This window comes from Myxocyprinus asiaticus, chromosome 34 (genome assembly GCF_019703515.2).
Source record: "Myxocyprinus asiaticus isolate MX2 ecotype Aquarium Trade chromosome 34, UBuf_Myxa_2, whole genome shotgun sequence".
Classification (NCBI taxonomy): Eukaryota; Metazoa; Chordata; class Actinopteri; order Cypriniformes; family Catostomidae; genus Myxocyprinus; species Myxocyprinus asiaticus.
Window position 1 is genome coordinate 1,579,368 of NC_059377.1, and position 14,247 is coordinate 1,593,614.

The 14,247-nt window shown below is 40.1% G+C and overlaps 1 protein-coding gene across 8 annotated transcripts in view; it reads right to left on the bottom strand.

Annotated features, from left to right (window-relative positions):
• LOC127425139 (F-box/LRR-repeat protein 19-like) overlaps window positions 1-14,247 on the bottom strand; it is a 162,348-nt gene that overhangs the window by 27,285 nt on the left and 120,816 nt on the right. For 4 of the 8 annotated variants that reach the window (XR_007894559.1, XM_051670823.1, XM_051670821.1 and 1 more), the window contains exon 10: window positions 1,534-1,755. Coding sequence is in view for 6 of the 8 variants with exons in the window: in XM_051670823.1 (XP_051526783.1) it covers window positions 1,534-1,755 (222 nt within the window). In the remaining 2 variants the exon portion in view is untranslated. Of the gene's footprint in view, window positions 1-1,139; window positions 1,399-1,533; window positions 1,756-14,247 lie in introns of those variants that run through there. The other 4 variants (XM_051670818.1, XM_051670820.1, XM_051670819.1 and 1 more) reach the window with 2 other exon arrangements.

Genomic DNA, 14,247 nt, shown 5'->3' on the forward strand with positions numbered 1-14,247 from the left:
AGAGGAGAGCCCTGTGTCATGCCTGAGATGACAGAATGAAGAAACACAAAAAAACCTTTCTTCATGTGAAATAAGGGCTCGTGGGTTCAATCAGAGAGCCTTAATATAACGTGTGAAAGTGAAGAATTTTGGATATAAATATTTTACTATTGTATACTTCTCATGTCAGCCATATACTGTCCCTCCGCCACATTTAATTTTAATAAAAGTTATATATCTTTTTAAAGCATTGTCAGATTTAAAAAGAAAATTGTTATGCATCATAAACATCATGTCCTGAGGATATCTGAGCAGCTTTGAGACAGCACCACCTATAGTTCAAAAGATAATCCACACTTGACTCTAACCTTGCAATGCCTCTTTGCCATCAGCCTTACAAGCTCTGTTAAAGCACTGTTTTATAGTTTTAAGGCTTGTGGGTTTGAATCCCCACCTCGACAAATCATGCAGTTGCAACTTCTTATATAATATAATATAATAGCTATTCAGGTTGGCTGGCTTCCAACAACAGTGCAAATGCAAAATGGACCAAGACTAAAATTGACCAAAAAGTAAGACAGATATTTAAAATATTTTGAGATATAAAATATTATTTTTAATGTAATTTATTAGTTTTTAAAGCCTTAAAGGAAATAATGTAAAAGTGAAATATGAATAAATTACTTCTTAAAATTTATGAAGCACACACACTTATGACAAAAGCATGATCATCTGTATGACAATTAATTGTCATATTAGTGAAAGCCCTAAAACGGACAATTAATCGTCATAATCGTGAGAGCCCTAAAGATAATACATTTACAGATAATTATAATTATTATTTTTATTTTTTTTCTCCCAATTTGGAATGCCCAATTCCCAATGTGCTTTTAAGTCCTCGTGGTCGTGTAGTGATTCGCCTCAGTCCGGGTGGCGGAGGACGAATCCCAGTTGCCTCCGCGTCTGAGACAGTCAACCCGCGCATCTTATCACGTGGCTTATTGAGCGCATTGCCACGAAGACATAGCGTGTGTGGAGGCTTCACACCATCCACCGCGGCATCCACGCTCAACTCACCACGGTAACCAGCGTATTTTACCACTGAGCTACCCATTTGTTTCACAATTAATTGTGCACAATTAATTAATAGCACATGGTATATGATTCCCATAGCATCAACTCTTGCAGCACTACTGACTTCTCGCTGTTAAGGAACCAAGAGATGACTCCTCCCTTCAGTTGAAAAATCCAGATGAAATGACGCTATGCTCCGGTTTGTATGCCTACAATGACATGCACATAAGGGGTGGAGTGTCAAGGGCCATCTGCCAATTCGTGATTCTATACGGGCTTCAGAGATTGTCATTCCTGGGAGGAGTTCCCATAGTGATAGCTTCTGATGCAGCATATCATTCCCTCCTTTCAGGGAACCAAGATTAGGTTAGATTTGTAAATGAAATGTTTCAATACTTACAATCAACTACTAAAAATCCCTAGGTTTATATTTTTCCTTTGATTTAATTTTATTAAATGCCTGCAGCACATGTGGTTTACCTGCCAGGTTGACATGGGTGAGGCTCTCTCTGAGCGGTGATATTGGAGAGGTTAGCGTGTGGATCGTCTGGTCCGTGATGTGGCAGCACCGACTTAGGTCAAGCTTGGTCAGGTGAGGAAGATAGCGCACAATCAGGCATGACACAGCGTCAGTCACTTCCAGTCCAGCCAGTCGTAGCTCAGTCACATTCTGAAAACGTCCGCCTCGGTTATCCCCATGACCTGTAAAGAATAACCACAGTCAATTTTAGATTATTCTCATCTATAGGTCTGATATATATAGTCATATATTGTCATAATGTTTTGCATTTTCTCAGTATTGCCCTGATACTTGATTATACAGTGCCTGGCCAAATATCTAATATTTCGTTGTACTGCCTTTAGCTTTGATTACGGCATGCATTCGTTGTGGCATTGTTTCAACAACCTAATGCAATGTCACAACATTTATTTCCGTCCAGAGCTGCATTCATTTTTGGCCGAGATCTTGTATTGATGACGGGAGAGTCCACTTTGTAAAGTCTTCTCCAGCACATGCCAAAAACTTTCAATGGGGTTAAGGCCAGGAATCTGTGGTGGCCAATTCATGTGTGAAAATGATTCCTCATGCTCCCTGAACCATTCTTTCACAATTTGAGCCTGATATGAATCTTAGCATTGTTGTCCTGGAATATACAGTTGCAATCAAAATCATTCAACCCCCTTGACCAGCAATACATTCAGGTGATGTGAACACATCAACTAAAACCTCAGTAAACAGTCAAAGTAAGTTTTTAATACACATTTGAGTGATTTTGAGACCAAAGAGTTCAGTTTACCCAAATTTTAAAATAAAAAATAACTAATTCTCTCCACAAATATCATGGCAAAAATATTCAACCCCCAAAGTCAATCATTTGTGGAGCATCCTTAATCCTTAATAACAGCAAATATGTAAATGTTTCAGGTAAGTGTTCTCAGGCTTCGGACACCTCTCTATTAGAATTTTTACACATTTCTCATGAGCAAAAGCTTTCAGCTCATTGACATTCTTTGGTTTCTGTGCTGCCATTGCTTCCTTGAAATCCCAACAAAGGTTTGCAATGGGATTTTAATGATGCACTGAAATGGCCATTTAAGGACATTCCACAACCTATCCCTGAACCAGATTTTGGACAACTTGGATGTATCCTTGGTGTTATTGTCTTGCTGGAAAGTCCAGTGATCACCAAGCTTCAATTTACACACTGATGGGATCACATTTTTCATGCCAAAATGGCCTGATACCTGAAAGAATCCATGGTGTCTGTCACATAGTCAGGATAGCTGTTTCCTGCAGCTGCAAAACACCCCCATAACAGGACTGACCCACCTCCTTGCTTGACTGTGGGTATGGTGTCGTTCTGTCATCACCTTGTCATCTTACTCCAGACTGCTGTCCCATGGGTCTAAAACTCATTTTCAGTTTAGTGTCATACATCTATAAAACCTTCTTCCAGGACTCCACAGGTCTTTCCTACTTCTTTCCTATTACTTCTTGAATATTCAAGTCAGCATTTCCCCTGGTGAAGTTTTGCTTTCTTCCACACCCCAAGAAGGTTGCTGTTGTACCATATTTAAAAAATGTATGAATGGTGCTGCCAACTTTGTCTATTGGAAATTGAAGTGCCTTGGAAATGTACTTTTAGCCATGACCTTTCTTGTGTAATGAAATAATCTCCTTTTAAGCTTTTGAGACAGCTTATTTTTAATTGCATTTTTTGCATATAAAATAAATGTTTGCTTACAACGCTAAACTTCAATTTTAAAACTTAAATAAGTGCCATTGCAGATTGATGACTTAATTTTGTTTTAAAACAATTACTTGTGTAGCCTTACATATTTAAAAAAAACAGCTACATGCAATAGGGGTTGAATAATTATGACATGGCTGTATTTTTAAAAAATCCTGCTATTTAGAAATATTAGGTTATATACAGTGCATCTGGAAAGTATTCACAGCGCTTCACTTTTTCCACATTTTGTTATGTTACAGCCTTATTCCAAAATGGATTAAATTAATTATTTTCCTCAAAATTCTACAAACAATACCCCATAATGACAATGTGAAAGAAGTTTGTTTGAAATCTTTGCAAATTTATTAAAAATAAAAAACAGAAGAAAAAAAAGAAAAAAAAAATCACATGTACATAAGTATTCACAGCCTTTGCTCAATACTTTGTTGAAGCACCTTTGGCACCAATTACAGCATCAAGTCTTTTGAGTATGATGCTACAAGCTTGGCACACCTATTTTTGGGCAGTTTCTCCCATTCTTCTTTGCAGGGGGGTTGAATAATATCGATTGCAACTGTACCTGTGTCGTCAGGGAAGAAAAAAATGCATTGATGGGATAACTTGGTCATTCAGTAGATTCAGGTAGTCATCTGACTTTATTTTATTGCTGCATAACATTGCTGGGTCTAGACCTGACCAATTGAAGCAAACCCAGATCATAACACTGCCTCCAGAGGCTTGTACAGTGGGTGCAATGCATGACGGGTGCATCGCTTAATGCACTTCCCTTCTTACCCTGACACACCCATCGCTTTGGAATAGGGTAGCCGTGAGTTTTACTGTCGATTTTTTTTAGGATGTGACTTCACCAAGCGTTTTAGTGATCTCTGATCACAATAATTTTTTTCCGACCATATTTCTTTGGCAGTTCACCACTATCCTTCCAGGTTTTAATAATGTGTTGCACTGTTCTTAATCCAATTCCAGTGATTTCAGCAATCTCCTTAGTTGTTTTCTTTGCTTGACGCAGGTAACAGTAACGTCTTTTCCACGACCATGGGATATGTCTTCCGACATGGTTGTTAAAGAAATGAGAAGCTACATATTAATCACTGCAATAATGATCCAATCATAGGCTCTAAAGCATCTGCTTATTTTTTTAATTGTAAAAAAACATTTTAAACTGCAACTTTTTTTTTTTTGGCCAGGCAGTGTAAATGTACTGTTGAGCCACTCTAAGCAACATTAAAAAGGCTACATTGCAATATTTGAGCAACTTGTAGTTTTCAAGCTCCACTTAAAATACCATTTATAACTACTTACTAAATAACCTAAATGATGAGTGTTACAGTATATAGGGTATAACAGAACTTTAGTGTCTTCCAGCTGCTATTGTCAGATGCACCATGGCACTCATTAGGGATGCTCCCATCAGGATTTTTAAAGGCGATCCATTACCGATTTTCTTATTGGCCGATACCAATCCCAATACTGTTTATTTAACTTTTTATCAGGAGCTCTTTCATAACTGGCTATATGTAAGCTTTCTGCTCACTGTCACTGTAAATTGAATTTCCCTGTTGGTAATATCGTAGTTATTGCCTAGTTTTTGCTGACAAAAAACAAAAACAAAAACAAAAAATAGCTGCGAGCAGCAATTATCGGGGTTCAAGCAGTTTAAGGCCTTTAAGCACATGCGTAAAAAGGTATTATGTTTTATTTAGCAAGCATGTACTCACCTAGATCATAGATGGAATAGACCATTTACAGCCAATATAGGCAATTTACTAAGGAAATAGTAAAAAAATGAAAGGTTTTTAAAGCTTTTTAAAGCTCACAGTGCCACATATGGTCCGATCTCCATAAAAGTCTGCATCCTTGTTTAGAATCATGTCGCATGTGCTCACCTAATTTCGTGAAGTTCTGAGTTTTTGTTTAGGAGTTATGGTCTTATTTGTACACTTGACCACGCCCATTTTCTAAATGACACTGTTACAGCTACCTAAAGGGTAAAGTTCAAAAGAAATTTTTTGATAATTGTTGACCTAGAGAGTCCAGAGAATTGTACTGCATTGGTTTTATTGAGGTTGAGCGAAAAACCTAGGACTAGTTCACAAAAGTAGGTTTTTTACATAATCGTGAATATTTAATGAACGATTTGATTGACAGCAGTGGTTCATGAGGCAAAGTTGTTCAGTATTAGGAGATCTAACAAATAATATGAATTATAGCTGCGTCCCAATTCAGAGGCTGCATCCTTCAAAGGTCGCATTCAAAGGCCGATTGCGTCAAAGCTGCGCGACAGGCTGTCCCAATTCGAAGGCTCCTTCAAATGTGGCCTCCAAATGCGTCCTTCGTTTCCCATGAAATGAAGGATACAACAGATGGATCCGTCGCGGCCTTGCCTACCCCAGAATTCATTGCGCGCCAGTAACAACAGGATTTTGTTGAGAGAAATTGCCAAATTACACTTTTAAACGTAAGTATTGGGTTTCAACTTACTCAAATATCTAATAAGACAAATGTAAAAAAAAAAAAAAATAAAATAAAAAAAAAACTTTTAAAGTGGTTCAAATTTTGACTTATATCTTACTAAGATGCGATTATATATAGTTTATATTCTTTATTATATACAGAAATGGACCATGGTGAAAATATTTAGACAGTTTGTGAACCCTGTTTTGTTTTTAGACAGTTTAATATAACTTTCAAAAAAGTCCAGAAATGGGAGATATACGTTTTGTTTGGTTTGAGCTAAGGATTCCAATGGTATAAAGCACTTGAGTCTACAACAAACGGTCTAGGAGTTATGAGCAATTTCGCATTTCTGATCGCTGTAGCACCCCCTATTGACCGATTTGGCCGAATCCGTGTTTCTGAGTACCAAGCAAATACTACTACCATCTCACCAAGTTTCAAGTCTCTAGGCCTTACGGTTTGCTCTGCCTGATCAGTTTTATGGTGGAATAATAATAATAATACAAATCTTAACAATTACAATAGGGTTTCAGCACTAAATGCTTGAACCCCTAATAATAATAAAAATCTTAAATACAATATGGTTTCAGCGCTAAGCGCTTGAACCCCTAATTAGGTTGGTTAATTGATTATCAAATAAACAAGCACTATATACATATATATATATATATATATATATATATATATATATATATATATATATATATATATATCAATTTAAATGAAAGGTTTTTTAATAGGCCTTTAAAATAAGCAGGCTTACACAAAATATTGTCTTCATTAGGATAGAAGACAACAAACAATGAGGCTTAGTGTCAACATGAAGTCAAAAACTTAATGTGACATTTTTGGTTATTTATTCATTTTCACTATTTCATATAATTATTGTTATTCATTATTATATTATTTATATTTGATTTATTTTTGTATTATATTTAATACATCACAGTATAGTATCAATATACTGAATATAGAATTATTATATTTATAAATACATAATATTAGTTCTTTTATCACTTGTTTCACAGCACGCGCCTGTTTTCCTGTGCTGTGTCGCGTAAACAATTGTTCACAAGCTTTTCATATATGCCACACGTATTACACTGCATCGTTCTTTACTGCTGAAGCAAGTCTGTTGTCATGATGCTGAAGTCTTAAAGGAGCTGTGCGTCTTTTGTGCAACATGGGCGATTGGTTTATGCGATTGGCCAAATTATGAGACCGCCAATCGAGTTATATATAGAACGTGAACATCGGCCGATACCGATCAGTGGTCGATCGATCAGAGCATTCTTAGGACTCGATGTCTCAAAAAACCAAGTCTGAAGAAATAAAAACAGCAACCTTTATACATAAAGGGAATTAAAAAGGGACCCCATAAATGGCTACAGGAAGAAGGTTGTTGATTCCTTTTGACTTAACACAGCAATTGTGCTGCTTCCTGGGAAATCCTTGACAGACAAAATCCGTCAGCAGCAACAACTTTGTGACCTACATCATCAAGAAATACCTAGCTAACGTCCTAGTGCCATTCTTAGAAAAAACGTCAAACACGAACTCTCAAGACTTTATCAACAAAGTAAAAAAAAAATATGACACTACATATAGATGGGACCGTGGCATTATACCGTGTAGCATCACTGTTTGAAACAGGAAAGGTCTGGGACCGATAGCAACTTATATTGGCCAAGAACTGCCAACTTAGACAGAAAAAGCCCTATAACTGACATGTAAAGTGATCAATCACAGTCGATTTTGTCATTACGTGTGGTTTAGGGGCAGAGTTATACAGGATATACAGTACCGTATCATAATAAAAGACTGACATGGGGAAATAAATAATTTAATGGTGTAACATTCACCGCAAGCAATTGCACAGAAAACACAAGGGAAAATAGTGGGAAATATGTAAAGAATGCAAGTACAGCTCACAAACCCTTATCACAGAGTATTTTACAGACATAACTAAGTAAACAAAGTAGAGTATGTAGTTATGCTTGAGGATATCCGATTTATTTTCTGCTACATACCTCAAACAAAATTCTGAATATATTTAAAAAATTTTACGTCACTAACCTGGAAAACTTGGACAAATCTGGTGATTATTTTGTCCTCAAAAGCGCTCCTTGTCTTAACGCGGAAACTTGTGAACACGATTCTGTCTCCAGGCAGACCGATGAAAAGCCCTGTGTGCTTCTGCTCATAGAAGTTCCATCAAACTAGCCAATAAGACTTGCGCTGAGTAGTTCGAGTAAGCGTTTTCCAATTTTGTGTGCTATGTGCATCACACGGTTAGAGCACGGACTGTGGGCGGTGTGTGGGCGTGCTGTCTGAGGCTGAGCCTATATCACTGTTTACATAAGCTGTTTGCAGCTTTCTCTTTACTCCCGCATACATGCGGCATTCTCCACAGCAACATAATTTCCAACAATCTGTTCCACGTGAATGCTACTAATAAACGGTTTTCTCCGGGAGTGAGAAACCTGGGTGTGTTAAACCACTTTCTCTTAATCCTTTAAACGGCGTAAGGAAAACAGTGTTCTCGTTTACATGATGTTTTAGAATGCCACTTTCTGCAAAAACCCTGGAATAAATAGTTATCTTAAGTGCACGTAAACATGGTTACTGCAACACTATGGGCTTACCTGCATCTCAGTAGTAATCAAACTGTTAACGGAAATAAAAGAAATAAATTTAAAATAAATTTAAATAAAAATCTAGAGCACTTGCTACTTCATCCTGATCTCGTGCAAATTTACTCTGGCAACATTTTGCAAAATTACATTACGTCACGGCAGTTCTAAGAAGAAATGTACACTGAGTGGTGCTAAAAGGGAGTTACATTTTCTCCCAAACAGGTAAAACTCAACAATCTCACCTAAATCTCTCGTGGGGCTACATTTCTCAATTCTTACCTCTTATTTTATTCACATGGAATGGTTTTTTAAGTATACAGCCTACATTATTGGCCTTTCCTTCAGTCACTTGTTTCCCAAAAAGACATGATGCAATCCAGGGCTGACTTAAGCCGGCATCTCACTAGCTGATCTTTCCAACGATTTTCAGGTGTTAGCTTTATTTACATAATCACCGACCAGGCAGAGGGAGACGGAGCACACATTAGCGTCTCTCAGCGGGAGGTTTTAATCACTTGACCGTCAGGACTCCCTACTGAGTTAATGGCTTAAAAAACACATCTGGCTTGCTTGAAATTATCACTGGCTATGGGTCACCAAGGCAGTGACCAATGAGTGCAGTTCATGAATGAAAGAGTGTTTTTCCCGGAGGACGGTAGCGGTTTTTCCCCCTGCAAATAAACCATGGAGTCTGGAAAGCGCTAGTGGACGGTGCATTTGGAGAAGTTTATTGCTCTTTGGAGTCAATAAGTATGTTTGTGTGACATATCTAATATGTCATATCATGACAGACCATTAAAAGAAATACATTTCTGCTGCCCAGATCTTTGCACAGTATAACAATACATTTGTAAAACCTTTTACATTTAGTACTTGGGACTTATTTAATATTATTTTATTTAACGTAAATGTAAGCTTTATATTTGTATACAGCTTTAGATTACATAAATATATTGCAATCTACATTTATATAACATTATGTATAAATATGCATACCTTATAAGTTTGGACTTTTGTTTTATTTAAATTCATGGTACTTTAATACACCGATCAGCCACAACATTAAAACCACCTGCCTAATATTGTGTAATATCATGCAGCCAAAATAGCACCAACCCGCATCTCAGAACAGCATTCTGAGGTGCTATTCATCTCACCTTAATTGTAGAGCGGTTATCTGAGTTACCGTAGACTTTGTCAGTTCGAACCAGTCTGGCCGTTCTCTGTTGACCTCTCTCATCAACAAGGCAATTCCATCTGCAGAACTTCTGCTCACTGGATGTTTTTTTTATTTTTGGCACCATTCTAAGTAAATTCTAGAGACTGTTGTGTGTGAAAATCTCAGGAGATCAGCAGTTACAGAAATACTCAAACCAGCCCGTCTGGCACCAACAATCATCTATGCGATTATCTAATCAGCCAATCGTGTGGCAGCAGTGCAGTACATAAAATCGTGCAGTACATAAAATCATGCAGATACGGGTCAGGAGCTTCAGTTAATGTTCACATCAACCATCAGAATGGGGAAAAAATGTGATTTCAGTGATTTGGACCGTGGCATGATTGTTGGTGCCAGACGGGCTGGTTTGAGTATTTCTGTAACTGCTGATCTCCTGGGATTTTCACACACAACAGTCTCTAGAATTTACTCCAAATGGTGCCAAAAACAAAAAAACATCCAGTGAGCGGCAGTTCTGCAGATGGAAATGCCTTGTTGATGAGGGAGGTCAACAGAGAATGGCCTGACTGGATGGAACTGACAAAGTCTACGGTGACTCAGATAACCCTCTGTACATTTGTGGTGAGAAGAATATCATCTCAGAATGCTATACTGAGATGCGGGTTGGCGCTGTTTGAGTGGCACGAGGGGGACCTTCACAATATTAGGCAGGTGGTTTTAATGTTGTGGCTGATCGGTGTATACGTTTGAATAGTTCACTTTCAAATGACACACTTTTGCTGCCCAGCTCTTTGCACAATGTGACAATAAACGTGTGAAAGAATGCACTTTCTTTTTGCTATGTGTTCTCAATAAAAGATGTCTTTAACAAACAACCTAACATAGCAGATCCTGCAGACTCTTGGAGTAATATTAAAAAAGGTTCATTGGGTGCAAAAATTAGGCATGACAGTGAAGCGTTGAGAAAAGTCAAAAGCAGTCTTTAAGTGTGACGCCTTCCCTCCGTTTTTAACCAGTAAGTGTGACAGGCTCACCGACAAGAAGGAAAAGATCAGCAACAACTAAGTGTGATCATCCCCAACCCAGATAGAGTTGTTCCGAGTCTGCTAGTGTGACGTCAGTTTACATTATATTGTTGTTCTTGTCAAATACCTTTAACAAACACTTAAACAGATAGTTAAAAGAACAGTTCATGCAAAAATTGATGTCATATCACGTGACCTCAAGTTGTTCCAAGTCCACAGAAGTGAGAAATTCATATGGAACAGAAAAGGAGATGATAGGCAAAATGTTAGTCCCAGTCACCATTCACATCTTTTTCACATGAAAGTGAATAGTGACTGAGACATTCTGCCTAGCATCTCCTTTTGAGTTCCATTGATGAAAAAATGCATGTGTTTCCAAAACATGAGGTGAGTAAAGGCCTTTGCACAACAGAGGCGAAGTGATAATGCGAAAGAATCGCCCACGAATGGCCCTTTCACATTAAAAGCGAGGTGAATGATCGTTGTTAGCACATTTAAACCTTTACAAACACCTTTACAAACAGCAAAGCAATTTTACCCCAGTATGATAGCTGACGCAAAGCACGTTTCAGCAGGGCTGCCCTCCGCCAATCACAGATGAGAACAACCAAGTTCTATGGCGAGCCAATCGAAAAAATAAAACACATTCTCTACAAGCTGGAGCAGTGATGAAGAGTTTGATGTTGATTTGCTCAATGAGAAATAAACCTTTCAAGCCACTTTCACAAACTATTTCAATTCACCTCCAGGACACTGTGCATGACTAACCATGTATAGGCTTCACCACAGTCAGAGAGGTGATTTGAAAAATTATATTAACTTTAAAACAAACATTATCAATTGGAACAATACTGATAATAACTTCTTGCCATGTACATCCAAGTGTCAAGTCATTTTTATTTGTATAGCGCTTTTCACAACAACACATCGCTTCAAAGCAGCTTTACAGAAAATTATGCTGTAACAGAAAATGTATGTAATGTCTCAAAAGCCCTCATTGAGCAGTTCAAATGAAAAAGTGGTTGAAAATCATGCTTTAAAAATTATAATATGCTTTAAAATAATTGTGTTGTGTACATTTGTTTAAAATCAGTGTGTAATACACACATATATTGAGAGTAAAACATTTTGTCAATTGAAACAAGATCATATCTTATTGCTGTCACGGTCCTGTCACTCTGTCAGTCTGGGATTTTCTCTGACAGGACCGTGGCATTATCGTCCCATGTCTGTCTTGTGTTAGTGCGCGGTCTCAGTTGTATTCCCTGCCGTGCGCTCTTCGGTCTGTCTTGTTTCATGTTGGGAGCACGGTGTCTGGATCCTGACTTCCTGTCTGGTTCAGTTTCGGTCTGTGTCAGGAACTGGATACTTGTGCTCCATGTCTGTCTGTTACTGATGTGGGTGCATCGTGCTTATGTCATCTTGGCAATATGCACTCGCGTCAATAGTTTGTCTGTCTCACGCAAACACAGGTGTGCTGCACGTCGCGATCGCGTTGCGAGCTGTCTTTATGTTGTGCTGAGGTTCAGTCACTCTAAGGTGTCGGGTGTGTGTGTGGTCGAAATCTCGCACAGGCGTCCTGTCTTGTTTTGTCGCCTGTTGCATGCATCCCGTGGTGTTTGCCTCGCAATGTACGCTCAGGTTTCGTTTAGCGTGAGAATGCGTGGCATCGCTTTGTTCAGTATTGCTATGCATTCTCTCGTCTTGTTTGTCGGTTGGCATGACCGTATATAGCCTCATTGTCTTGGCGATGTGTGCTCATGCCATTTGTCTTATGAGAGCACGTGGCTTTGTTTTGTTTCTGTATCGCCACGTTTCTCTCTGTCTTACGTCATACCCCACCTCCTTGTTTTCTTATTATTAGTTCATTTGCCTCACCTGTCCCCTGTTAACCCGTTTGATTTCTCTCCCTATTTCAGCCTCCTCATGTGTGCTGTCCAGTGCCAGTTCGTCTTATTTGTTCCCCTATGTCGGTCCTGTTTTGTCCTAGCTCAGTCCGGTCAGTCCTGTGCCCCGTTCTCCTCTGCCCCAGCCTGGATTGTCTGTTTCCCCTACGGGGTAGTTTATGTTTGTTTTCCCCCTTGTGGGAGTTTATGTTGGGTTTAACCTTTGTTTTTTTTTAAATAAATCCCTTTATTTTTTGACTCTGCTTTTGGGTCCTGCCTCTGCATTCCGTGACAGAACGAACTGGCCAGAATGGACCCAGCAGAGTTTTTTTTTAAACTGGTTCTCCTGCCTGCCAGTGTGTAGAGCACGTAAGGAGATGCGCAGGATACGGCAGGAGGACAAGTCCGTGTGGGGGTATGCCCTTGAGTTTTTATCATTGTCCTCGGGTCTGTGATACGATCAGACCTGCCTAATCGATCTATTTTGGGCAGGTCTGAGCGAACCTTTTAGATCTTATGTCCCAGATCGGGATGAGAATGGAGTTTTCTCGAGGCAGTAAGGCAGGCTATGACATGGGAGGAGTTTGTTTCAGCCTGCGTCCTGGAGGACTTCCATTCCTCATCCCAACCCAAGGACGAGGGCACCCCCCACACGGAAGTGGACACCTCGGCCAAGCCCACTGCTGCAGTTCTTCCCCAGTCACTGCCAGCACTCCTGTACATGGAGGCTGTTCCCCAGTTACTGCCAGCGCTCCCGGCCACGAAGGCCATTCCCCAGTCACTGCCAGTGCTCGCGGCCACGGAGGCCATTCCCCAGTCACTGCCAGCGCTCCTGGCCACAGAGGCCATTTCCCAGTCGCTGCCAGCGCTCCTGGCCACAGAGGCTGTTCCCCAGTCGCTGCCAGCGCTCCCTGCTACGGAGGCCAATCCCCTGTCACTGCCTGTGCTCACAGCCACGAAGGCTGTTCCCCTGTCACTGCCTGTGCTCACAGCCACTGAGACTGTTCCCCTGTCCCTGCCAGTGCTCACGACCAAGGAGGTCGTTTCCCTGCTGTGGCCAGTGCCTGAGCCTTCCACGGCTCCACCCCTGAGCCTTCCACGGCTCTGCCCCTGAGCCGTTCCCTCCTGAACCCTGTCCAGCAGCCACTGCCCAGTCCTCTGACCACTGTCCAGTGGCCACCGCCAGTCCTCTGACTCCTGTCCAGCAACATGGCGTTTGCCTTGCGATGTACGCTCAGGTTTCATTTAGTGTGAGAATGCCTGGCATCACTTTGTTCAGCATTGCTATGCATTCTCTCATCTTGGTTGTCGGTTGGCATGGGCGTATATTGCCTCATTGTCTTGGCGATGTGCGCTCATGCCATTCGGGTGTTTTGTTGTCTTGTGAGAGCATGTGGCTTTGTTTTGTTTCTGTATCGCAGTGTGTCTCTCTGTCTTACGTCATACCCCACCTCCTTGTTTGCTTAATATTAGTTCATTTGCCTCACCTGTCCAGTTAACCCATTTGATTTCTCTCCCTATTTCAGCCTAATCGTGTGTGCTGTCCAGTGCCAGTTCGTCTTGTTTGTTCCCCTATGTCGGCCCTGTTTGTCAGTCCTGTTTCGTCCAAGCTCGGTCCAGTCGGTCCTGTGCCCCGTTCTCCTCTGCCCTAGCCTGGATTGTCTGTTTCCCCTACGGGGTAGTTTATGCTTTTTTTCCCCCCTTGTGGGAGTTTTGGTTTAATTTTTGTCCTTTTGTTTGTATTAATAAATTCCT